This window comes from Macrotis lagotis, chromosome X, assembly GCF_037893015.1.
Source record: "Macrotis lagotis isolate mMagLag1 chromosome X, bilby.v1.9.chrom.fasta, whole genome shotgun sequence".
NCBI lineage: Eukaryota > Metazoa > Chordata > Mammalia > Peramelemorphia > Peramelidae > Macrotis > Macrotis lagotis.
Genome location: NC_133666.1, coordinates 619,953,139 through 619,979,012, shown reverse-complemented (window position 1 = coordinate 619,979,012; position 25,874 = coordinate 619,953,139). Strand labels below are relative to the sequence as shown.

The 25,874-nt window shown below is 38.5% G+C and overlaps 1 protein-coding gene across 6 annotated transcripts in view; it reads right to left on the bottom strand.

Moving 5' to 3' along the window:
* The window catches only part of ARHGAP39 (Rho GTPase activating protein 39), a 350,961-nt gene that overhangs the window by 78,255 nt on the left and 246,832 nt on the right, over nt 1–25,874 (bottom strand). For all 6 annotated transcript variants that reach the window (XM_074202986.1, XM_074202985.1, XM_074202989.1 and 3 more), the window contains one exon: nt 1,340–2,753. In XM_074202986.1, coding sequence (XP_074059087.1) covers nt 1,340–2,753 — 1,414 coding nt within the window. The remainder of the gene's footprint in view (nt 1–1,339; nt 2,754–25,874) is intronic.

The window sequence follows — 25,874 nt, the reverse complement described above, 5'->3', positions numbered from 1 at the left end:
GAATATAATATACATATATGTATTTGTATCTATTTAGATATACATATGTAAACACATACATATTTATGTATGTATAAAAAGTCTTTGGGTACCCCATGGGATCTTTACCTAGAATACCTTGGTATCATCATCATTAATTTCTGGAGTAAGAGGGAAGTTAACTTGGTTAGGGAACTGAAATCTTGACAGTCAGGTTATATACCTTTACTACAATAATAAGTAATATTTGAAACACAAACTCACTGAGTTTTAGGTTATCTAGCCTAACTTAGTCATATCCGTGATTAATATTCCTTATGCAGATTATAGAGAAAAAAATATGCTATGGAATGTCACTATTCTAAAGCTCCAGGACTTCTCTCAAATATAGGCAAGAGCATGTCAGTATTCTAAAGCTCCAGGACTTCTCTCAAATATAGGCAAGACTATCATATCATTCTGAGCATTACTGACCTTTTCTAATAAGCATCACCACAGATGCAAAAATTACAGATTTGAGCTTGAAGAGACCTAGAAGACCTTAGAAGCTGAGTTCCATAGAGGTAAAGCAACTTGGCCAAGGCCACTTAAATTGTTAAGTAGCAGAGTCAATATTTAAACTGAGGTGCTTTAAGACATCAAATACAGTGCTCTTTCCACTCCATCCTCCCTGGCCAGCATCATGGTTAAAGCAGCAGATGAATGTTTGAGAGGGTTATTTCCCTGCAGAGTGTGGCATACTAGTAATTAGCTAATGCTAAAACTTTTTGTTGGGCTAGGATCTGGGTTCCTGCTACTCTTTTCTGGCACCCAGGAAGACTAACAAACAACAGAACTTAGTGCATATATAACTGTGGCTATACATGTGGACATTCTATCTGCCAATCCAGACCACAGTTCTTTGTCCCAAGAGATCGTTATCGTGAATTGCTGAGGATTAAAAAAAAAAAAGTGATCACCCTGGTGACCTCTTCTCCTCCCGAGGAAACTTTCTTACTTTAGGCTGGCCCTCAGATTATAGACAGTTTATTGCCAGGGCCTTATTAAGACAACTTTCTAATTTGGTAGCACCTGCCAGAACTTACCCCCTTTTTGGCACAACTTTGGATGCAAGGTAACATTCTGACAGTGATTATGCACATCTAAGCAGTGAGAATACCCCACTGAATAGAAAATACACAGAAAGCTCTGATAGCAAACCAATGTTCACAGAACCTTCTTGCTAGTGTTCTACCTACCTAGGGATAGGTAGAGAGTACCCTTTGAAAGTTTGGGCAGTTTGCTCATTTTAGGTGGTATGATTTCTATGGTATCTAGTCTTCTTCTCCCTCCCCTGCCTTCATCTCCTTTGGAGGATTACCTGAGATGGATGTAAGTATGGTTCTGGAGAGGCCAAGTTGGTCTGAACAGAGACACTTTTCTCCAATAGGATCTGTGGGAACCCCAACTTTTCAAAAGTATTTCTTTTCCAGTGCTTATTCTCTTGCTGTGCCAAAGCTTCATCCTCGCTGAAAGCACGCACTACAGGTCCAGGCATGGGGAGGGGCAGGGCTCCATCACTCTCATAGCCAGAACCATCCTTCTGGGAATCCCAGCTGCTACGTTGTTTCATATGGTAGTGTGCCTGCTGGGCCTCCCAGGCCAACCGGGCCTGTGCCAGGAAGGGTTCTGGGAAGCCCCGTACCATATCTGCCTCCATTGACTTGCTCTCTGTGCGGCTCATCTGGGGGCGGCTAGGGCCTGACAGAGGTCGGTCTTCACTCCCAAGTTGTTCACTTAGGAGGTCTCGATCCCCTGAGCCATCAGTTGAAGAAGTGTTTGGATCCTGTGAAAGAGAAGGCTTCCTGCTTTTTCTCTTCCTAGTGCCAGGAGAATAGCCTGTTGAAGACATAGTGTCCTGTTGGCTGGACCAGGACATGGAGTCCTCTCCATGTGGAAGCTGGGAAATGGGCTGTCCGTGCCTGAAGTCAGATCCCTCCATGCTGCTGTAGTCTCCTGACTTTATCTCTAGGCGCTGATCCCTTACAAGGCAGGGGCTATGCTGCAGGGAGTAGGAGCCCCCAATGGGGTTGGGGGAGTACTTGTGGTGCAAGCCTGCTTTGAGCTTGGGGCTGGAGCCAGACTGCTCCACGTAGACCAGCTGCCGTACATACTCTTTGCCAGCAGGGCTATACTCTAGGCTCATGAAGCGATCAGTACATTTCTGTTTGGTAAGCACCAACTGCTGGTAGGGGGAGTTAGAAGTTTGCTTGGGTGACTGTAGGAAGGGGTGGGGCTTACGAATGGGTGACTTCTGTGGGGAGCCTGCCTTGTAGCTGCCACTTGCTTCATACTGCATGTCAATGGGGGGCTCATCATAGATGGGGGCTTGATATTCCATGGGGGGCTCCTCATAGAGGGGCGGCTCATAGGCATAGCGGGGTGAAGATGGCTGTGATTCACTTGAGTGCTTTCGGTGTTGGGACTGGAGAGGGGAGCAGAATGAGTCACGGTCCCCACGGCCCAGCAAAGGGGAACAACTACCAACATGCTCAGCCCTTTTCAAGAAAGGTGATGGCTTCCTCTCAGGGAAGAAGACTGAGTTTTCAGGCTCTGGAGCAAAGGTTTGTAGGTTGGGGGACTGCTGACCCCCTGAAGGCCTCCGAGAGCGGGGCCCTGGCTGGTTGTCTGTGGGGTAATCATTTCCCTGGTGCATAAGGAAGCTTGGCTCCCTATCTGTCACCTTGATGAGCATCCGTTCTTTGGTCCCCGTGTTCCAGCGCAAAGATGAGGTCCTAGGAAAGAGAAAGAGAAACAGAGTTAGTTACTAGGGTATATGAGCTAAGTGGCTGATCCACAGCTTCTCTTAACACCCACAACAATCAGCATTTATTCCACCTTTGCAGACCCAATGTTTCCTTTTGTGAAAATAGCAACAAATAGGATCCAAATATAAAAATGAAACAGGCAACCTCCCTTTCTCCCCTCAATAATCTGCACTAATTTAATAGATCCCTGCTATATGCAATATACTATGCTCAAGAATACAATGATGAAATAAGATGCAGTCTTTGCCTCCAAGTAGCTTACAACCTAATAGGGAGTCTAAGAGAGGTGCACAAAATACATGGGAACAGACTGAATGTTAAGCAAGTACAGATATGGTGCTCTGAGAGATGTGCAGAGGGAAAGATCATTTGGTGAAGGCTCACCCAGAACAGTCTCTGCTCCAGGATTTACCCTGGTCATCTTATCATTGATCTTGCAGCTCTTATACCTTTTAATTCAGACTTTTAGAGACCATGCTCTGAGAAGCTGAGCTGCCCAGCTTGTGGCACTCCAGTTCTGGGTCATGCTATCCTGTGAGCCTATTATATTGAGTCACCTCAGATTACATCATCTATTATTACCATTTGCCTGGCCTCCAACAGGTAGGCCCTTCCCCCACTTCTCTTTCCACATTTTGTACTGGAAAAGGTATCCAACCTTTTAGTTCTTCTGGGTACCCTGGTGCAACAAAAATCTCCAAGGGCTACCTACAGAATTCAATACCCATTCATGAAGAGAATGCAACACACATCACCAACTGAGCACAACAACAAATGTAATGCATCTTGGACACACCTGCTCTAGAACATGGGTGTCCAACCTTTTAGCTCTTCTGGGCTGCATCAGCCAACAAAAACTTGTTAAGGTTGCATACAGAATTTAATACTTATTTATGACTATGATGCAACCCATACTACCAATGAGTGTAAGAATAAAATGTAATGTTGCTTCATGAATGGGCTTTGGGGACTGCATGTGACCCAAAAATTGATTACACCTGCTCTAGAACAATAATAAAGTCAATGCTACTACTGCTACTAGTAAAGGGGCATCAACTCAGCTAAACCTCTCTGTGACTGTCCAGATAAAAACATCCCATTCCCAGGCACATGTCGCCTGTATTAAAATGTTAGCTCCTGAAAAGGAAGGGCTATCTCACTTTTCTATTTGTAATCCAGGGTTTCATTTGGATGATGCCTGTCACATGCTTCATCCATTTCTTCCTTTTCCATTCAGGATGCCCCCCTGATTAGATCTCTCCTAGAGTATTATGATGGGATGGGGTCACTTCACTCTGTGAGTTGCAACAATTGGATACAAGAGTCTTGGCTCTTGGGCTGGAGAGAGCTTTTCTATTTTGAGTTTGACATCCCTGCTTCATTTTAGCCTTGAGGAGAAAGGTGACAGGGATGAGCATTCATTTAGACAGAGCCTATTCTATGTCAGGCCTTGAGCCAAGGGCTTTACATATATCTTACTGATAATGTGAGGGGAGAAGAGAGCAGGAAGGAAAGTTTGTTAAATGCTTTGTTTCAACTTTAGGAAATCAATTCTAGGCTCCATTTTATGTTTAACCTTCCTATCAGAAACCACAGTTTCTCTAGGGGCTAGTCTATAAGAGAGAGCCCCAGATATGGATTCTGGATAACAAAAAGCCTTACACTTCCATTCAGACAATGTAAACTTTGCATCTAAACTCGATTAACGGCTTCTTCCTTAAAAACATTACCTGAAATAGGAAAAATGACTTCCATATTGGACCCCTTGAAGCCTAAACCAGTCTGCAGAATATTGGTCAATAAAAGGAAGTCAAAGTAGGCACCCTACAAAGTCTGCCTACACTAAAGTTGGGTAACCTTAACCTCCCAAGGTTGGAAGGGCTCTTGGAGATAGTATAGCTAGTTATAGTACTGGCCTAGATGTCAGGAGACCTGGCTCCAAATCTTGGCTCTGTTGCTTATGGGTAATCTTGGCTAAAGTCACAAACTCCCTGCATTTCCTCAACTGCAAAATGAAAGCTCTGAATTAGATGGTCTAATGTTCCTTCCCTCTAAATCCTTTGAAAAGTGACCACATGGATCTACTGTATTATGGAAGAACTATTACAACAATACTGTTGATAGTGTTCCACTTCTCCTCACACCCAACTCCTATCCCTCACTCTGTGATCCAATTATACTGGCACTGGCATCCTGACTATTCCTCGTAGACAACAACCTTCTCCTGATTTTGACTTTTCACTGGCTTTCTCCCTGGACTATCTGGAATGTTTTCTCTCTTCATCTTTGCCTCTTGATCTTGACTTCTTTCAATTTTCAGTCGATGTTCTAGGTTTTATAAGAAGCCTTTGCCAGTTCTCTTTAATCTTAGCACCTTATTATTGAGACTATCCCTAATTTATCCTGTCTATATCTTGTTTGTACATGGTTGTTTTCCTGTTGTTTCTTCCATGACTGTGAGCTCCTGGAGTATAGGGAATGAACTTTTTAGAAGGCGGAAGTTTAGGCACTAATACATTCCAACAGTCTGAGTGATTGGCATAAAGACATCAAGGACATGTAAAAACAGAAAATAAGGTGAATCAGTCACTGAGGGAAAGTGAAGGATGACAGATAAACAAATGCTATGTTGCATTGGTACCCTTGAGATATTTAAAAAACCAAAGGAAAGGCCTCTAAAATGTTCACTAAATCCTCTTAAGAGGATTTATGATCATAAACACTGGCAATAATATAAGAAGAGAAGAAAGGATAAGAGAACAATTGCACCAGTTAGATCAGAGATTCAAAGTAATAATTGAAGTAATAATTCACATTTGTATTATGCTTTATGATCATATAGGTGCTGGTTCCAACAGAAATTGCCAGGGAAGAACTCAAAGTAACTATTGATGCTAAATAGGGGGTAGCGTATAGAATCATAGACCCTTAGAGAAAGAAGAAGAGAAATTGGGAGTTATCTTATCCAAAACATATCATAATAAGAAGGAACCAGGTTCATTTTGATGCCCTTGTTTTGGATCTTGATTTCTGCACTACAGGTCACGTCCATTCTAGGACATACATTATGAGAGAGTAGAACAGTAGTACTTTTGGAGTCTGAGGATCAGGCTGATTCAAATTTCAGCTCATCCTGGTTGCTTGAACTTGGGCAAATCCTTTTACTTTTCTAGGATTCAGTTTCTGCGTGGGTAAAATGAAAAGAGATGGATGTAGACCAGCTCATTTTAAATAGTTCTTTTAGATCTAAATCCTATGCTCTGGTCAGGGTTAAGACTGTTGCAGCATTATTTATATCTTAGTCTGTCTATTACTTTATCATGGCTACTGCTGCTATTTTAAACTGTAGCTTTGTGGAATTTTAAAGAGAAGACTCATTTCAATACCATCAGCTTCAAATGTAGCATAGTCCATGTCAAAGGTTACACATGGATGTAATGAACAAAAGTAGTTTTCTTTTCCTCTGAACTAAATAGCTATCCTAGCTCTCATTCTGGCTGGAATGTTCTGTCAAAGGGTCCCTATAGTTCTCTTCTGAACCAGGGATAGGAAAAAAAGTTACATTTTTGTCTTGGGGAGCAGGTGACTTGTGGAATCAGACAATGGTGCCTAAAAGAGCAGGGGTTCTGCAGAAGTTGGCAGTTCCAGGATGAAGATACAGGGCATTTAAATTCATGAATAGGATAGCTACCCAGACCAGAAGCTCAACAGGAAGAGAATAAGGGCATCCTGGTCTTTATTCTTTCTAGGCTTTGTGAAAGAGACCAACTTTCATAATTTATCCTCTCTAGGAATGTTTACTCCTCTATAAAATGAGGGGTTGGACTAGATGAAGGTCCATTCCAGAAAAACAGTCTGAATCGATAATCCTGCACTGATTCTTTACCTCTTGTTTCATATGCAGCATAACTACAAGGGCAGCTCTAAGTGATCAGAATTATAAAATAGCTGATTTGGAAAGGACTTCTGAATTGCCTGAGTAAGTTACCAGGGTCCAAATCTCATAGTACTATTGATTGAAAGCAATTCAAACAATGTGATCTAAGATTCTGTTTTGTTTTGTTAACTTTGGAGTGATCTGCTCCCTTATTTATTTGCTATTCTCTGATTAACTCCCTGTTAGATTGTGAGTTCAATGTAGATAAAACCTAAGTATTTGGAGGGCTTTCATATAAAAGCTAGAATTTGCGTTGCTTTCTGCCTTCTCCTCTGAGAGTAGTTTCTATTCATAGATACTCTGTATCCATTTTGTACATATCTATTTTTTATTATTTATTTATCAATTTTATTATTTATTTATTATTATATGATTTCTCCCCTTTTTGACAGTGAATTCCTCGAGAATAGGGCCTGTTTTTGCCTTTCTTTGTATCTCAGCACAAAGCACAGTGCTCTACACAGAACAGGTATTTAATAATAAATGCTTGCTGAATAACTTGAACTCCTGATTTCCATCCATTTCCTATTATCTCTTTCTCCTCATTTCAGGGACAGACCTATTATAGAAACCAGTTCTATCTCAGGGCAGGAATAGCTATGAGAGGCACAGGCTGGGAAGTAATAAGAACAAAATGACAGCTCTTCCTTAAAGTACTGAATGCAAAAAATGACCAGAAAGATTTTAGGATAAGTGAGAGTGGAAGAGAGGAGGAAAGGAAAGGAGAAAAAAAACAAATAGGGAAAGTCTTTTTTCTTAGCTCCTATGGGAGAGTCTGATCTTTTTTCTTCCCAGGAAGCCAAGTTGGCCTCTGGGCCCCAGAACTCACTTCTGGTTGTTGTTCTATGGTGTTTGACTCTTCGTGACCCCATCTGGGTCTTCTTGACAAAAATACTTGGAATGGTTTGCCATTTTTTTCTCCATTTTATTTTACAGATAAGGAAACTGTGGCAAACAGAGTTAAATGACTTGTCACCAAGTTAGTCTGAGGCCAGATTTGAAGTAAGGTAAATGAAACTTTTGAATCTAGGGCTACACTCTATCCAATGCATCACGCGCTTGCAAAGTGCACATTATCCTTTTACATTTTCCTATTTCTCTCAGTACTGAATACACTAGTGAACTGAAAAAGCACTCAATAAATATTTGCTAAAGTGATTTGAACTGGAAAGTCAATGAGAGAGATAGTTTCCTATTCAAATACTGAATGATTCATGGTGGCACTGATGCAGGAACTCCTTCCCCCAATGTGACCCCTCCAAACCTTAGTAAACTGTCTTCCTCAAGTTGTATATATATCACCTTGATATTAATAATAACAACAGCTAATTTGATGTAATCTTATGTGCCAGACCCAGTGCTAAGTGCTCTAAGATTCACTCAACTGTTGGAAGTCTCAGTCTTATTCTTGAATGGCAGACACATAGTCTTGACTGTTGGTCTGATACTCAAAACCATTCACTCTAAGAGGTCCTGTCAAAGTCTGGACTCCTCTGACAGAGCCCATGAGAATTCTGCTCCCCACCCCCCACCATCTAACTAAGGTACCACAGAAGGGCTTTTGAGAATGGGGTGACTTCTAATGGGGAAATACAGGTTCTTTTCTTTGCTTTTTATAGGAGTCTCTAAGTGAATATACCTTATAATAAATAAATAGCTTTTGTATTTTAGAAAATGTGGTTGAGCTAGGTGGCACAGTGGATAGAGCTCCTGGACTGGAGTCATAAAGACTCATCTTCTTGACTATAAATCAGGCCTCGGACACTTACTACCTGTGTGACCCTGGGCAAGTCACTTAACCTTATTAGCTTTAGTTTCCTCATCTGTAAAATGAGCTAGAGAAAGAAATGGCAAGCTAATATAATATCTTCGCCAAGAAAATCCCAAATGGGATCAGAGAGTTGGACAAAACTGAAAATGACTGAATAACAACAATCATAATCAAAATGAATATGTTGGTGGACAATCTCTGTGACTTCTCCATTCAAAGAATATTATAACGTGACAGAAAAAAGTATAACCATCCCAACCAATCTAGCTACCTTAGATCCATCAAACAAAATCTCAGGAGCTGCATTTTCAGTATCTGACTAGTAACTGACTTTGTAGTGGCACATCTGCAGACTAGCTATTTTATCTCTAATTGGAATTTGCAATGAAACAAAGTTTTATCATGATTAATAATTCATATATATAGAAATCATTAAAATCTCAGTATAACCTGCCTCTGTAATATTAACCTTCTGAAACTTTCCCACAGAATGTCAAAAACATTGGCTTGGTTGTTTCTTCCACATGCCTCTTGATTATACCAAGAAAACTATCAGTAGATGATTATTAATTGGTCTTCAATACAGATAATGTTTGTGGCCTATCCAGAAGGTATGTGTTAGAGACCAGTCTAACAGGTTTGGGTCTTTTGTCTAATTTTCAATGCTAAGTTTCTATATCTTAGAAACTGATAAATACTACAAATCAGGGCTTGATTTATCGTGTTGCTGACTGTCTAGACAAGAAGATATGGGAGAAAATGTTAATAAAGCAGATTAAATTAAAAAATGTATTAGGGGCACGTTTCCTTCCAGAAAGCCAGTTGTTAAACATTCATCAGCACAGTTCTATATACATTCTAGTTACTCTAGTGACTTTAAAGGTTTTTTTTTTTTGCAAGGCAATGGGGTTAAGTGGCTTGTCCAAGGCCACACAGTTAAGCAATTATTAAGTGTCTGAGGCTGGATTTGAACTCAGGTACTCCTGACTCCAGGGCCAGTACTCTATCCACTGTGCCACCTAGCCACCCCATGCCTTTAAAGGGTTAAGAGGCTCAGAGATACTCTAACCAGAATTTTTTATTTTATAGATGAGACATAAAAGGTCCAAAGAGCTTAAATGACCTATCAGGGTCATACAGGGAGTAAATGATAGAGCTGGAATTCAAATCTAGGTCACCTGACTTCAAATCCAGTATACATTCTGGTTATACATATTGTTTCTCAGTTGATAAATGCTTTTCTTTTTTTTCTTTTTAAAAATTTTTTTTAAAATTTAATTAAGGCAATTGGGGTTAAGTGACTTGCCCAAGGTCACATAGCTAGGCAATTATGAAGTGTCTGACACAGGATTTGAATTCAGGTTCTCCTGACTCCAGGGCTGGTGCTCTATCCACTGTGCCACCTTGCTACCCCGATAAATGCTTTTAAAGGAGCTGGGTAAAGAGTAAGAAGGGAAGAAAAGCTTCAAATTTTAATTATCATAGGGCACAGGAAGTATTATTGCAGAACCATCATGAAGTAGTGAAAAGAATAATGGAGTTGAAGCTAGAGGACCTAAATTTACCACTCTCTATTGTTTAAGCCTATACCATACCATATCCTTGAAGGCAAATAATTGGAAAACATGAGTTATGCAGAAGTCATTTTCATACATCACAGACTGTGCAGCTTTGAGCAAGCCACTTTACAGAGTCACAGAATTTGAGATGTAGAAGGGACCTCAGAGGCTATCTATTCTATGATGATTATTCTTACTATAACAGGTCTTGCTCATCCAAAATGCTCATCCTAATGCCCATCCAGCTGGTTTGAATCCCTCCAAGGAGGGGATGTATGATGGCCTGAGGCAATGGAGTTAAGTGACTTACCCAAGGTCACATAACTAGGTAATTAAGTGTGAGGCCACATTTGAATTCAGATTCTCCTGACTCCAGGGCCAGTGCTCTATCCACTGTGCCACCTAGCTGCGTCTTATTCCACTTCTGAAAAGTTCTGTTAGTAAGTTTTGCTTCATTTCAAGTTTAAATTTGCCTACTTATAACTTTTATTATTTCTTCCTATTTTCTATCTCAAATAGAACAAAATCTAACTAACCACTTTTAGAAGTGATTCTTCAAATACTAGACAGGTATTATGTCACACTTTAGTTTTTTCCAGTCTAAACTGTTCTACTCCTGTCAACAAATCTTCATGTCATGGTCTCAAGATCCCTTATCCTGGATGCTCCTCTGGATACTCTCTAACTTATCAGTACCTTTTGAAATTTTTGAATCAGAAACTTCTGAACCATGATGGGGGCAGAGTCTGAAGAGGAAGTTTCAGGAAGAAGTACACCAAGATCCCTGCCTCCCAAACTTCTCCAAACAGATTTAGAAAGTAACCAAGTTGACTCCTGATGGAGAACTTCAAGAAAAAGTCATATTGAATAATTTTTCCAGCACAAGTTAGCCATAGGGAGATAAAGAAATCTGTGGACATTGGAGACTGCGTTTGGCCAGGAGCACACCAATGAATGGAGAGTCTGTGAACAGATGCCAACTGAAAGCTTTGTTACTTATTATCTAGTTCTGGGTCACAGATCTAGGGTGGATTGAAGAGGGAACCTTCACGGAGGTGGGGGTTCTGGGATAAGGGGTGGTTGTGGGCCCAAGGCTATATATACTAAGAGAAAACAGTCAGAAAGAAGGAGAAGTGGCTGGGGCCATAGAAGTGGGATCTCAGTTCTAACTTCTGGCCCAGTCTGAACTCCACAGAGGAGTAAGTGGGAAGAAATCCCAGATCAAAGGGAAACTTATAATTCTATCACTCTCCACCAGCAGAACATCTCAGGCTGGCTAATGGTGGCTGAGGCTAGAACCTATCTATTCTTTGTCAGAACTAAACCTGTTAGGATCTTGTAGAGATCAGACATGTGAAGAAGAAATTAGATTTTACCTAAACATGTCATTTTAAGAAATATTAAAAGAAAACTTTCCAAGGGGCAGTAGCACAGTGGATAGAGTATTGAACCTGGTGTCAGCAGGATTTGAATTCAAATCCAGCCTAAGACACTGTATGACACTGAGCAAGTTATTTAACCTGAACTGCTTTTAAAAAAAACCCCCAAAAAACTGCCCAGATTTCTTAGAACCAGAAGGTAGAATAGAAACAGAAAGAATCCACAGATCACTTCCTGAAATAAACCAAGACAAAAACACCCAGGAACATGATACCAAAGTCCAGAGTTTCCAGGTTAAAGGAAAAAACACTACAATTAGCCAGGAAGAAATAACTCCAAAGAGCCATGGTCAGGATTACACTTGATTGTAGTCACTATTATAAAGAAATAGAGAACTTAGAATACAACATTTCAGAATTGGAAGGATATATTACAATAAAAAATAAATTTCCCAGAAAAAATGAGTGTAATTGTATGGGAGAAAAAAAAATGGATTTTAATGAAATTAAGAACTTCCAAATATTTTGGATGAAAAACTCAGAGCTGCAAAGAAACTATGTTTAAACTAGTTTAAACACAGAAGTCTCATAAAATTTGGTTGTACAAGTAGCCATCTATACAAACAAATAGAAAGGAGGGGAGCAAGTGGCACTTGAACCTGATGAACTCAACTGATCAAAGGAAGGGGAAAAAACCACATATACACATAGAGTCAGATTCAGAAATACATTTCACTTCACAGAGAAAAAAAGAGAGAAAGAGGAGAGGGGAGAAGAAGGGAGGAGAGGGAACCACAGTGGGGGAGTAAGTTAAGGGAAGGACTTATCCTAAGCAAAACAAACCCTAAGTACAAAAATATTTATAAGAATATTTATAGAAGCTCTTTTTTGGGGGGATGGTAAAGAATTGGAAGCTGAGGCGGTCAGTATTCATCAGTTCTGCATCTGTAAAATGAGTTGGAGAAGGAAATGGCAAACTATATCCTATCTCTGCCAGGAAAACCCCAAAATGAGGTCACAAAGAGACAACAACAAATTCATCAATTAAAGAATGATTGAACACGTCATGATATACAAATGTGATGGAATATTATTGTTCTGTAAGAAATGATAAAAGAGATTAGGGAAGACCTGTATGAACTGATGAAGAATGAGGTGAACAAAATCAGAAGAACAATTCATATAATGACATTAATGTAAAAACCAAGAAGTTATGAACTCATCAATGTAGATGACTGTAGAAAACTAATGATGAAACTTACTTCCTGATGCAGAGGTGAAAAACTCAAGAATACAGAATTTTATATACATACACAAGTGCATACACATATTATTTTAGGCATGGCCAATGTGGGAATTTGTTTTGTTTGACTATATTTAACAGGGATTTTGTTTTTCTTTAGGTCATCCTTTTGTAAGCTTTTGAGTTCTACATTTTTCTACCATCCACTCTCTTCTCTCCCCTTCCCCTTGGCAGCGAACAGTTTGATATAGATTATACATATATAATCATGTTTAACATATTTCCATATTAGGCAGGTTGTGAAAGAAGAATTAGAACTAAGGGGGGGGAAGATCATGAGAAAGAAACAACATAAAAGAAGTTTTAAAAAGTGAACATGGGGGCAGCTAGGTTGCACAGTGGATAGAGCACCAGCCCTGGAGTCAGGAGTACCTGAGTTCAAATCCGGCCTCAGACACTTAATAATTACCTAGCTGTGTGGCCTTGGGCAAGCCACTTAACCCCATTTGCCTTGCAAAAAACTAAAAAAAAAAGTGAACATGGTAAGCTTTGCTCTGTATTTACATTCCCTAGCTTTTTCACTGGATATACATGGCATTTCCCATAACAGGTCCCTCAAGATTGTCTTTGATCAATGAAATGCTGAGAAGAGTTACATCCATCATAGTTGATCACCTCACAAAATTGCCATTAATATGTACAATGTTCTCCTCACTTCACTTGGTATCAATTCAGACAAGTCTTTCCAGGCTTTTCCTAAAGCTCATCCACTCATTAGTTTTTACAGAACAATAGTTTTCCATAGCAGTCATATATCATGGCTTTCTCAGCCATTCCCCAATTGATGGACATTTCCTCAATTTCCAATTCTTTGCCATTACAAAAAGACTAGTCAGACCTTTTTGTTTTGCAAGGCCATGGGAGAGTTAAATGACTTGTTCAAGATCACACAACTAGGTCCTCTTCAGTCCAAGGCCAATTCTCTATCATAGCTAGTCTTCTTAATAACACCATGCTAACTCTTTGTAATCATTGCCTTTTTTCTGGATACTTGCCAACTATCTATTTAATGATCTATCTAGCATTTTTTCAGAATCTAAGTCAAACTCAATATATGTCAATATAGAGTTATGAGATTATTGTTTTTAAATCATGGCTCTATTTTATCACCAATCTTGAGGTCCCTCTTCCCCTTTCCATAACCTTTCATATACCCAAAACAGTGGCTCAGCAATCATACCTACCAGCACTTTTAGAACCTAGGGATGGAGTAGTTCATTTAGGTCAGGAGCTAGTACATTCTCTTGCACTGTGAGTCATCTTTTTTTCAGTGACCAATGAGATCATTCTCTTTGGCAGAGAAAACAAATAAAATAAGACTTGAGCAACTCTGCCTTCTTTATGCTCTCAGTTTTCAACATTCCACTCATCAACAGCAAAGATCCTAACCTTTCTTTGATTCTTTTTTCTTCCAATGGAGCTTTAAAAGTTTCCTTACTGCGGCAGTTAGGTGGCACACTGGATAGAGCACCTACTCTGGAGTCAGGAAGATGTGAGTTCAAATCTATCCTAACACTTAGCAGTTAGTGACCCTAGGCAAGTCACTTAACCCAATTCCACTCCTACCTCTCCAAGACGTAGTGTTGTCATTAGGTTTCCTTACCAGCCTCAGTCCACATGGAGCTTTAGCATTCCTGAAGCTATTTTTATAAAACCAGGCTCTCTCTCTCTCTCTCTCTCTCTCTCTCTCTCTCTCTCTCTCTCTCTCTCTCTCTATATATATATATATATATATATATATATATATGTATGTATATATATTTAATGTTATATAGTCCTTGTTTCCATCTTCTGTAATTTCTTTATAAATTTAAGTTGGTTGATGAAATCCCTATGCAACTATCTTGATTTCTTTAGACAGTACTAAATTCCCCTCTTAATGGATTTTTTTCTTCTATGTCTTCAGGATTTCATTTTGAGCAACTGACTTCTCCTGAAGCATTTTTTGGTATATAGAATTGTACCTATTTTTCCACCGAATCCTCTGAAATCTGCTTTCCCCAAACATAAGGCTGTTATGTTAGACTATACATACATTTCTTTTCCTTCTCTATCACAAATTTCAGGACAGAGTGCTTCCACTAAGGTTCTCAATTATTTCCATCCCAGTAACCAGTTATTCCCTCCCTTTAAGTGAAAACCAGATCTAGTATAGGACTTCCCCTGATTGGTTCCTCCATCTTTGGAAGGATGAAATAAATTATCACTAAGTCAAGTCAAGAAACTTGATACTTCTGTTTCTAGTAGAAAGAAAGCTGCCTTTCCTATGAAATGTTTCTACATCTGCAAAATGGGATTGGATCAGATGATTTCTAAGATCTCTTCCATTCTGAAATCTACCATCCTCAAAAATTAAGTTTCACTCAAGAAGCAGGCAAGGGGAATTCAGTACCATACTAGCCTAGAAGCAAAGTAAAACACTTTCACTACTTAACCTGCCATTAATAAATCAAATTAAATACAGTCTTTCCCACAGAGGATGTAGTTAGTAGAGGATGACTTCTGATGATAAAAAGATATTCACACACACACACACACACACACACACACACGAAACCACGTTATTTCAATTACTTTTTCCTTCCTTCCCACTAATTCAGGGAAAGGCTTCATACTTTCCACATCATAAGGGAAAGAAATTCTGGTGTTGCTGACACACTCAGAGTCTAACATTCAAATGTTAATAATGTAATAACAACTTGCATTCAAAAGCATTTTAAAGTTTGCCAAAATACATTATAATTCATTAACTCCTTATACTAATCTTATGAACTCACAAAGTGCTATTCAATCTTCTTTTTACAGCTCAGAAAACTGAGGCTCAGTGAGATTAAATGACTTGCTCAGAATTACATAGCTAGTTAAGTCTTCCCTATGTTAAGTTCATGTTCTAACCACTATATATTCTACCTCTAGGGTTTCATTACAGGGAGAGAAATGCCGAAATGCCTTTGGATGCCATGGAGCATTCCCCCCCCCGCCCCCGCTCCAAGGTTATCAGAAATATCTCACCATAACAAGTATCTTGCATTTAAAGTCTACAAAGCACTTTCTTTACACTCATTCCCCATTGAGATGGGAAGTAGAAGTATCACTATCTTCATCCAACAGATGAAGATATTCACGTTTCCAAGAGTTAAGTAGGTTTCCCCAGATCACACAATTCACTATTAGGTTGAGGATGTGAATCTAAGTATCCTGACTGCAAGCATAGAAGGTTTTTCTAGGCATCACTACTGTGTTTTCTGAACCAAAATATGGGAGATATTTTTGTAAAGCCTTCTTTTTCTCAAATTCCAAAGCATTCACTTACTTCAGACACAGGGTAGGATTTAGATTCCAACGAACCCAAGATTCTATTTTCTAACAAGGGCATGAAAGGAGCAGTTCAGAGGATGTGATCATTGTCTTCCTCAATTAAAGCTCAAAAGTTCAGCAAATGTTATCAGATTGTGACATGGTTCACCTCATAAAGGAGAAGCCACCATAAAGGCCCAGATATATACACTGAATCTGTAAGATGGTGCTTTTGACATAATGAATAGACAACATGGTGAGGTGCAAAGAATACTGACTCTGAAGGCATGAGTTCCTGGGTTTAAATTTTTGGCTCTGATAGTTTGCCACCTTTAAGTATGATGCTTTGAAAATGATATCACCTCCTTGGGTCTCAGTTTTTTCTACTTCTGTAAAAAGAATTTAGATTAAAGATAACTATAAGATTTTATGATCAAATTTAGATTCTGTATCCACAAGGATGTGACCCCTTTTTAAAAACTTCTGGTTGACCGTGCCCTAAAGTAATTTACCCTCTGCTGACTGCTGGCCCTGTTGTGAAGTCAGGAATTTTTATGAAGTAACTGGTGATATACCCTTCCAACCATCCTTAGGGACCATAATAAAAAAGAATTTTTAAAAAGATTTCAGGGCCTTTGGAACAGCAAGTCAAGAGGAAAAGGAGAGGAAGTGAAGAGGATAGGTAACCACTGATTTACAGCTCATAGTAGAATATTCTGGCTGGAAAGGTATCACCAATTATTTCATAGAAATTCCTGACTTCACAACAGGGCCAGCAGTCAGCAGAGGGTAAATTACCTTAGGGGTCAAACAGAGTTTTGTAAAAGGGGTCATATCCTTGTGGATACAAAGTCTAAATATGATCATAAAATCATATAGTTGCTGCATCTACTTCTGGTAAACTGAACATTTTCTGTCCAACTAGACATAATGAGCCTAGTGATAAACTTCCTGCTCCCCTCCTAACCAGCTTTCCCCTTCATGGTAATGCCCCTACATTCAATGGATATGAACAAAGAAGGCTCTGAACCCACATGGATCCAAGAAGTGGGTGGTGATAATGCTGGCCTCATTGACAGTTAACTCTTCTGCTGGCAGAAAAACACTACATGGAAGCCTGTGGGAGTCCATCCCAATCATCAGTGGCCGGATGTGCCAACAAAAACAGCCAGACCCAGGGGCTGCTATCAGGATGCCAACTACCAATTTGACTTACCTCATTCAAACAGAGACTTATTTTTACTAGTTGAGCAATAGTTAGCCAGTCTTGGATATAGGGAAATCAATTTTCTCCTTGATGTTTCCTTGAATATGTGGGTTCTTTTCTTAGAAAAATTCAACTGACCAAAACTTTACTGAGATTTACTAGGTATAACAGCTTGAGAGCACTATTTTTGGTGCTGGGAAAGATACAAAGTTTAACTAAAAATGGCCCCTTCCTTTCCAAATCCCTTAAAGGATGAGAATGGAGAAGTGAAATGGGGACAGGGCTTAGAGAGAGACAGACAAAGACACATATGAAGTTGGGGTTTTTTGCGCAATGTGGCTAGGTGAGACTTTTCAGAATTATTTTGTCACTGAATGTCTCCATTTCCAATTAAATTGGGAGGTGAGGTGCATATTCATGCTGGATGGAAGCTGCATACTGCCACATCAGGCTGACCAAGATGATGAAAAAAATCCTAAAAAGCAAACAAGAGGCTAAATCCAGGTCTAATCTCCTAAGGGTTTAGTACTTGAAGGAAAGCTATAGGCATGAGCTATAGGAAAGTGTACCCAACCCAGATTTGCAGAGGACTAGTTTGATTTGCAGGACAAGAAAATCTGAAAGCTATAGTCTGAGAATAGTGAGGCAAAACTGGAAAGAGCTCTCCATTTATCTCTCTAATCAGGATATAACTTACAGAGGTCAATGAAACTAAAAAACTAAACAAAACAAAAAAAACCCAACCAAACAGATTTCTAGAACTTTGGCAAAGAAAGAGCACCAAAACCCCCTGGATATCTGGAGAAATGAACTATGGAGAGCTTTGATGAATGTGGCAATCAGTTCTACTGGTAGGCTACAGTACATTCCAAGGCCTTCCTAGGTAAAATCTCAGGGAGTCATGGTCATGTGACAGTACTACCAATGAACCTCTAAACTCTTTCCTGGGAACCTAATTTAGCTTATATATGGAATTTATTGCTATCCATGTACAAATTAACTCCAGATCTATATAGTCAGTCATGGTTTCTCTCCTGGGTTCCAGGCCCATGAGGCCAATTGTCCATGAGATATTTACAACTGGATGTCCCATTGGCATCTCTAAGTCAAAGGCAGAAATTATTTTTTCCCCAAGTCTATCTCTCTTCCTGACAGTCTAATTTCTGTCAAGGGCAACACTATCCTTTATATTTTTTCAAAAATATGTTTATTTTTTTGCTTTTCTGAACTTGACAAATATCATCATGACATTCCAATATATAAATTGAAAAGGACTGCGCATGAAACTATAAATCCTTGATCAATATAATGTATTAGCCTTAAAAAGTATATAATATATTCAACTGACCTACTTGCCTATATCTCCCTCTCAATCTTTCTTTGTTCTTTGCTGTGCATTTGTCTAAATGTTTCAGTGATGTCTTTTTCTTTTTTAAAAATGGTATCACTATCTCTAGACCCTCTCCTTACAAATCCCACCCCCCCCAAAAAAAATCCCAAACCTTTTTCAAGCAAAACATGTTTCAAAATGTATGCTTCATTTTGCATTCAAGTCAATCCATTTCTGTAAGGAAGGCAAAGAATGCTTCATCTATAGGCCTCTGATATGTTGATCATTGCATGAGTCAGTTCTCAGTTCTTTCAAAGTTATTTTTCTTTACGATGTTATAATCAGTAGTCAATATGACTAGAAAGGACAGTGATCAATGTTGGAGTGGATGTAGGAAATCTAGGACATGGGTGCATTGTTGGTGGAGCTGTGAACTCATCCAGTCTTTCTGGAGAGCAACTTGGAATTACACCCAAAGGGCAATAAAAATGTGCATATCTTTTGATCCATAAATACCTCTATTGGGTCCATACCTGAAGAGATCACGAAAGGATAAAAATCCCACATGTACAAAAATATTCATAGCAGCTCTATTTGTAGGGACAAAGAATTGGAAGTTGAAGGGATAACTATCAATTGAGGAATGACTGAACAAGTTGTAGTATATGTTTGTGATGGAACACTCATGTTCTATAAGAAATCATGAGGGATGGGATTTTGGAGAAGTCTGCAAAGACTTGCATGAATTGATGCTGACTGAGATGAGCAGAAGCAGAACACTGAATACACCACCAACAACATAGGGAGATGATCAACCTTGATGGACTTGGTTAAGTGACTGGCCTGAAGTCAAACAGCTAGGTTTATTATTATTATTATTATTAAGTGTCTGATGCTGGATTTGAACTCAGGTCCTCCTGACTTCAGGGACAGTGCTCTATCCACTGTGCCACCTAAGTGCCCCCAAAGATTATTTTTAAAAGTTGTCTTATATGTATAATGTATTACTATCTCCATTGTTTTCTTTCTTCCTTTTGGATCTGATTCTTCTCTTGCAATATGTTCAATTTCGATCTATGTTTATCATGGATGCAAATGTAAACCCTATATCAGATTGCCCTCTGTTGGGGGAGGGAGGAGGAAAAGGAGGGAGGGAGAAAAATTGTAAAGCTCAAAACCTTGCAAAAAAAAAAAAAAGATTTGTTAAAACTACCATTGTATGCAATTGGAAGACAAATAAAATATTTATAAAATAAAAAAAATTTGAAAAAAACATTATAATCACCACATAGATTATTCTTCTGTCCTGCTCAAATGACTTTCCAAAATTCTTGGCTCTAATAACAATAAATTAAATGGAGGTACAAAACATTCTTCTAATAATCCAGGCTAACCATCTTATAGCCATCTTCAATTCCACATTTTCATTCACCTCACACACATCAATCAGATGACAATCTTGTTGATTTTATCATCACAATGATTCTCACATATGTTGTCTTCTCATCATTCCAAAAACTAAGCTCTAATGATCTTTCAACTATACTATTATAATAGCCTGCTAAATGGTTCTCTTGCCTCACATTTTCCCCTTCTCCAATTCATTTATTATATAGCTACCAAAATGATTTTCTTTAAATATAAGTCTGTCAAAAAAGCAACTGCTACATATAATTCACTACAGTTCAAGTATGGTTTGAATTAGATTAAAATAATTGTGAAAAAATTCAACAAAATAAAAATACAATAAAACAAAGGTAATATTAATTTGTGGTTTTCTAAATCAGCAGGGATCTACTTCTATTTGAGTTTTATACCAATGATATTCAAGTTAGTTTTAAGTATTTTGAAGACAAAATTAGTTCTTGTCTTTGTATGCATAGCACCTATTTTAATGGTTTAATAAATGTTTGTTGATAAAAGATAAGCTAAAGTGGTTTTAGGGGGTCCTGAAAATCATCTTCAGGAGAGGAAACAAGAAAAAAGAGAATATTCACTAAAAAAATTTTGAAGGGCAAATGAAATGGTGAATGCTGTGAACATATGAGTTTTTGTGGTTGAAGTATTTAGGACTAGAATAACAAAAAATGCAAGAACTGGAAAGGCCTTTAGTAATAATTTAATCCAATTCCCCCATTTTATAGACAAGGAAACTGATGTCAAGATAAGTTAATGATTTGCCCAAGGTTATATAGTAAGTGCCTGAGCTAGGGTGTGAAATCAGGTGTTCTAGCTATCTGAGAAAAAGCCAGATTGGGCCAAGGAGAATACAACTATATCTTGGGAGAGCTGGGCAATATTTGAGCAAAAGAGTTGCCATACAAACATCGAAGAGGACTATCAGGTTATTTAAGGCTCAGGAACCAGCACTCAAATCTATTAACTTCCTTTCTGTTGAGAAAAGTCTTATACCTGCCTTACCACAGGCAACTAACTACTTGATGCAAGCATAGGGGGCATGTGTTGGGTCATGGAATCACTGAGTTAACTGTCAGAGGGGTGTGTCAGTTTCTCTTTGGCTGTATGAAGATAAATGAGTGACTACTGATGATTTGGAGTCAAGAAGAACTGGTTCTCCTCCTACCTGGCAAAGCATGCCTCTGCAATAGCTTTTGACTCTTTGCCACTTTAGTTTGTTGTTTTTAGTTCTGCCTTCCTGGGGTAACAAAACAATTTTAATCCCTCTTACAAACAATAATTCTTCAAATACTTAAAAGACTGTTATAAAGACCCAACTATTCTCTTCTTCATATTAGTTCCTTCAATTTTCATGTGGAATGATATCAAAGCCCTGAAACATGCAGGTTGTCCATCTTTAGACAATCTGGTTTATTTATGTCCTTCCAGAAACATGGCACTCAGAATTCAACACAATATTCTAAAAGTGGTCTGAGCAAGTTAGAGTAAAATAGGACAATCACTCTCCTTCATTTTGATGGATCTGTGATTTCATCAATGTGAGTACTCTCTATGAAAACAAAATCTATTCATTTCCTCTCAACTCTTGTCCTTATCGTCCAAAGGAGTTCCATGGGTTGACCATATTTCATACTCCCCCCATGAGCAACTTACCTTCTATTCTGGTCATGAACCTCAGTGAAGAAATTCTTTATGCTATTTCATTTGTCCTGAATACTGTACCTTTCTTAAATGCAATTCCTCTACCCTCACCTCCATTCCCTCAAACCTACAGCCAGCCAGCCCCCTGTGTTCTAGCACCTGATGCTCACTAGCTGTGTGACTGGGGATGAGTCATTACAGTTCTCTCATTATAAAATGAGAATAATAATCCCTTGATTATTATTATGAAAAATGTGCTTTTTAACTCTTAAATTGCTAAAGAAATATGAGCTATTTTTATATTAGAGAACAGTAGCACTAAATTCTGTTAATCTCCTACCACAAAGTCTATGATGCTAATTATAGGAAGGCTCTCTGTAGTTGACATGCTGGGACAAGTAGAGTTGTTTTCCCTGCCAGGCCCCAAGAGGATTATGGGGAAAAGGGTTTTTATAATTAAATCATCAGGAATAAAGGAGAACCTAAAGACCTAAAGTACAATCCTTCTCATTTTCTCATTAACAGGTAGGAATTCCACATTTTTAGTCCTTATGTAAGAATAGCAAAGGGTATGGGCTAAGACTTTGAATGATCTTGAGTTTAGTTGGTCCCACAGAGAAATGCATTCCCAGAAGATTTGGGGTACAGTTCTGTCAGAGAAAAAAGATTTCCTTTCTTGCCAGTAAGTTGGGGCTCAACTGAAGGTCCTGACCTGTTCTTCTGCTTGGGGCAGTTCTGCTTGAGTTTCTCTTCCAAGCATGACAGCACAGGATGCTGGCACCAAAGCAAGAATTACTAAAGCCTGAGAAGCCACAGATCTCATGTGGTTTGAGGTTTCTTACTCCTGGTTTGGCCTGATCTGCCACTTGGCAGTTTAACACAGGTTTCCCCCCCAAGAGGTAGAAGCTGTTTGCCTGTAGAGCTCTAGCTTCTCTGGTGTCCAAAGATGGCAATAACATCTTTATATTACAACAGAAGTGGGGAACCTCTGGTCCTTGCTCTGCAATGGTCTGGTGTTACCAAGGCAACTGAAGGTGGGACTTGGGAATTCAATAAATCTAGTAGCTTTTTAGGGGTGAATTAATTAAATTTTTGACCAAACATAACCTGAGGATGATGTTATGAAGATCAAAATGACCCTTGGTAGAAAAAAGGTTCCCTACTCTTCATTACAGTATATTGAGAGCAAGCCAGGTCCATAAATGGGGAAAGAAAGACAAATGTGTCAAATATAACATAACTGAGGGACAACATGGTGTAGTGGCTAAAGTATCGGAAATGGAATCAGGAAGAAATGAGTTCAAATCCTGATTCTAATATTTACTAATTTATGAGTAAGTTTAATTTACTTATTAAATAAGCAAAATCATTTAAGCTTTCCTCATTTACAAAATTAAAAGACTGGATAGACCTCAAAGGTCGCTTTTGACTATAAATCTAAGATTCTATAAGGCACACTGGAAATTTATTCACTAAAATTACAGAATTATAGAATTCTAGGGTTGAAAGAGCTTTCAGAGACAGTCTATACTTTTAAGTCCTTTCTACAACATTCCTAATGAACAGTAATTTAGTCTTTAACTGAAATCTTCCATTGATGGGGAGCCCACTATCTTTCTCTCTTTTTTTTTTGCAAGGCATAAGGGGTTAAGTGGCTCACCCAAGGCCACACAGCTAGATAATTATTAAGTGTCTGAGGCTGGATTTGAACTCAGGTCCTTCTGACTCCAGGGCCGGTGCTATCCACCACACCACCTAGCCACCTCCAGCTTATTATCTCTTGAGGAAGTTCATTCTACTTTGAGACAGATCTAATTTTCTTTATATTGGACTCAGATTTGCCTCCCTTGTAACATTCACCTATTGGTCCCAGATCTGCTCTCTCAAAAAGAACATATTAAATTCCTTTTCTTTCTGACCTTTCTGAACATCCTTGGAGAAAGTCTCCCCTAAAGTCTGTTCTTTTTTAATCTAAACATCAGCTACTCCAGGTAATCTCCTTTGGATAGTTTTTAATTCTCCTATCCAATCTAGTAACTCTTCTCTAAAACCACTTTATCTTATTTTCAAGAATAGAAGAAATCACTCCAAATGTGGTCTTTACTTACTAGGACAGGAGAGCATAAAGACTACTACCAATATGGTTAATATAAAGAATGTTGGGTTCAAGGTCTGAAAGAACTGAGTTCACATCCAAGTTCTGCCACTCATATGTATGGCTGTGAGCAAGACACTTAATTAACCTTCATGTGTCTTAGCAGCTTCAACTGTAAAATGAAATGTTATTTTTACTACCAACCTTATCATGTATTATGAAAATAAAATCAGATTAGAGAAATAAGATCATATTACAGAAAGATTTAGATTTTTTTTTGTCATCATGCAACATTGCTGACTCTTTGAGTTTGCACTATGTGTGGTAAACACCCCAGATATTTTCACATGAATATCTATTACTGCCTCCTTCATTCTATATTTGTGAATTTGATTCTTTTGAGTATAAATGAAGTATCTTTCATTTGTTCTGAAGTCAATTTGATCTTTAGCAGTGACCCATCACACTAGCCTGTCCAAAGTCTTTTTTGTATCCTGATTCCCATGTCCAGTACAGCAACTATTCTTCTTGCCCTTCCACCTGCATGTCATTTGCAAGCTTGATAAACCTAAGACACTCATATGGTAGGAATACTGGCACAGCCTACTACACAGTCCCAGAGTACTCTACTTAAGATCTCTCTGCAGTTTGACATCCATATATTAAATAATGGGTCAAGTCATTCAACAAGTTCTGATTCTAACTATTCTATCATTTTCTCATCTAGACTGAAATTAAACAAAACATGGATACCTAGCATTGCTTTTGCTATGAAATCTCTTTTGTACCTAGAACGAACAAAGATCAAAATCATCAGAAGGAACTGGTTGCTGGGATAGATATATTGGAATAGAAAAATTTTGAAAGGAGGCAATTGTTATTCCAGAGAATTTGTGATAAAGAAGGGAAGAAGGCGGCAGCTAGATGGAGCAGTGGATAGAGCACTGGCCCTGGAATCAGGAGGACCTGAGTTCAAATCTGACCTCAGACACTTAATAATTGTCTAATTATGTGATCTTGGGCAAGTCACTTGGCCCCATTGCCTTAAATAAAAATAAAAAAAAGGGAAGAAAAAGGGAGACCTAGTTGGGCAAACATTCTAAATTTGAAGACAGCAAATTTCAAAGGAAAGGTGAGATCCTAGAGAGTAAAGTTTTACAGGTTACATCATTCCTAAAGGAATGAGACATTATCAAGAATGAAATTATGAAGTTCTATAAAGGAACAATTTAAATAATGAAGAAAAAGTTATCTGGAGAGATCAAAGTAGATGCTTGGAAACTCTCTAAGTGACTTAGATTTTAAAGACAGTTGAAAAATGGAAGTTATATAAATGAGAGAAAGTGTCACAAGATCTTATAAGAAAAGTAGAAGGAATATTAAGGTTCAGGAATAAACTAAGGCTGGTGAGGAAAATTGTTTTGTTTTTATTTTTTGCAAGACAAGGGGGTTAAAAGACTTGTCCAACGTCACACAGCTAGGTAATTTAAGGATTTGAAATCGGGCTGTCCTGACTCCAGGACAAGTGCTCTATCCACTGTACCACCTAGCTGCCGGTTTTAAAAGCTCTGTTGGTGGGCAGCTAGGTGGTGCAGTGGATAGAGCACCGGCCCTGGAGTCAGGACAACCTGAGTTCAAATCTGACCTTGGACACTTAATAGCTGCCTAGCTGCGTGACCTTGGGCAAGTCACTTAACTCCATTGCCTTAAATAAATTTTTAAAAAATGAAAAAAAAAGCTCTAATGGAGAAAAAGATGAAGATAAAAAGTTTGGGATAAATATGATGACAATTTCTGAAAAGGCAGAACAATTCAATTCAGATTTCAATTCTGCTTTTTGTACCACAGAAAGTGATCTTTGGATTGCAACAGAGAGGACAAGAATTACTAATAAAGATTTGATGTCTAAGAGAAATAATAAAAGAAAAGAGAAACTAGTTGATCTTGCTGACTAGCATTTGTAGGTAAACTTGCCAGCATGTACTGAAAGTCCTGGCAAATAGGACTAGTGAACCATCATCATTGATTTGTTTACTCTCCACATAACAGGTCTGTAAGTTTGACCTTCATTCCTTGGCAAAATTCTAGAATGTATTATTTAGAGACAGTGAATATCTAGTAAAAAAGAGGTTATTTCATGTGCCTCAGTT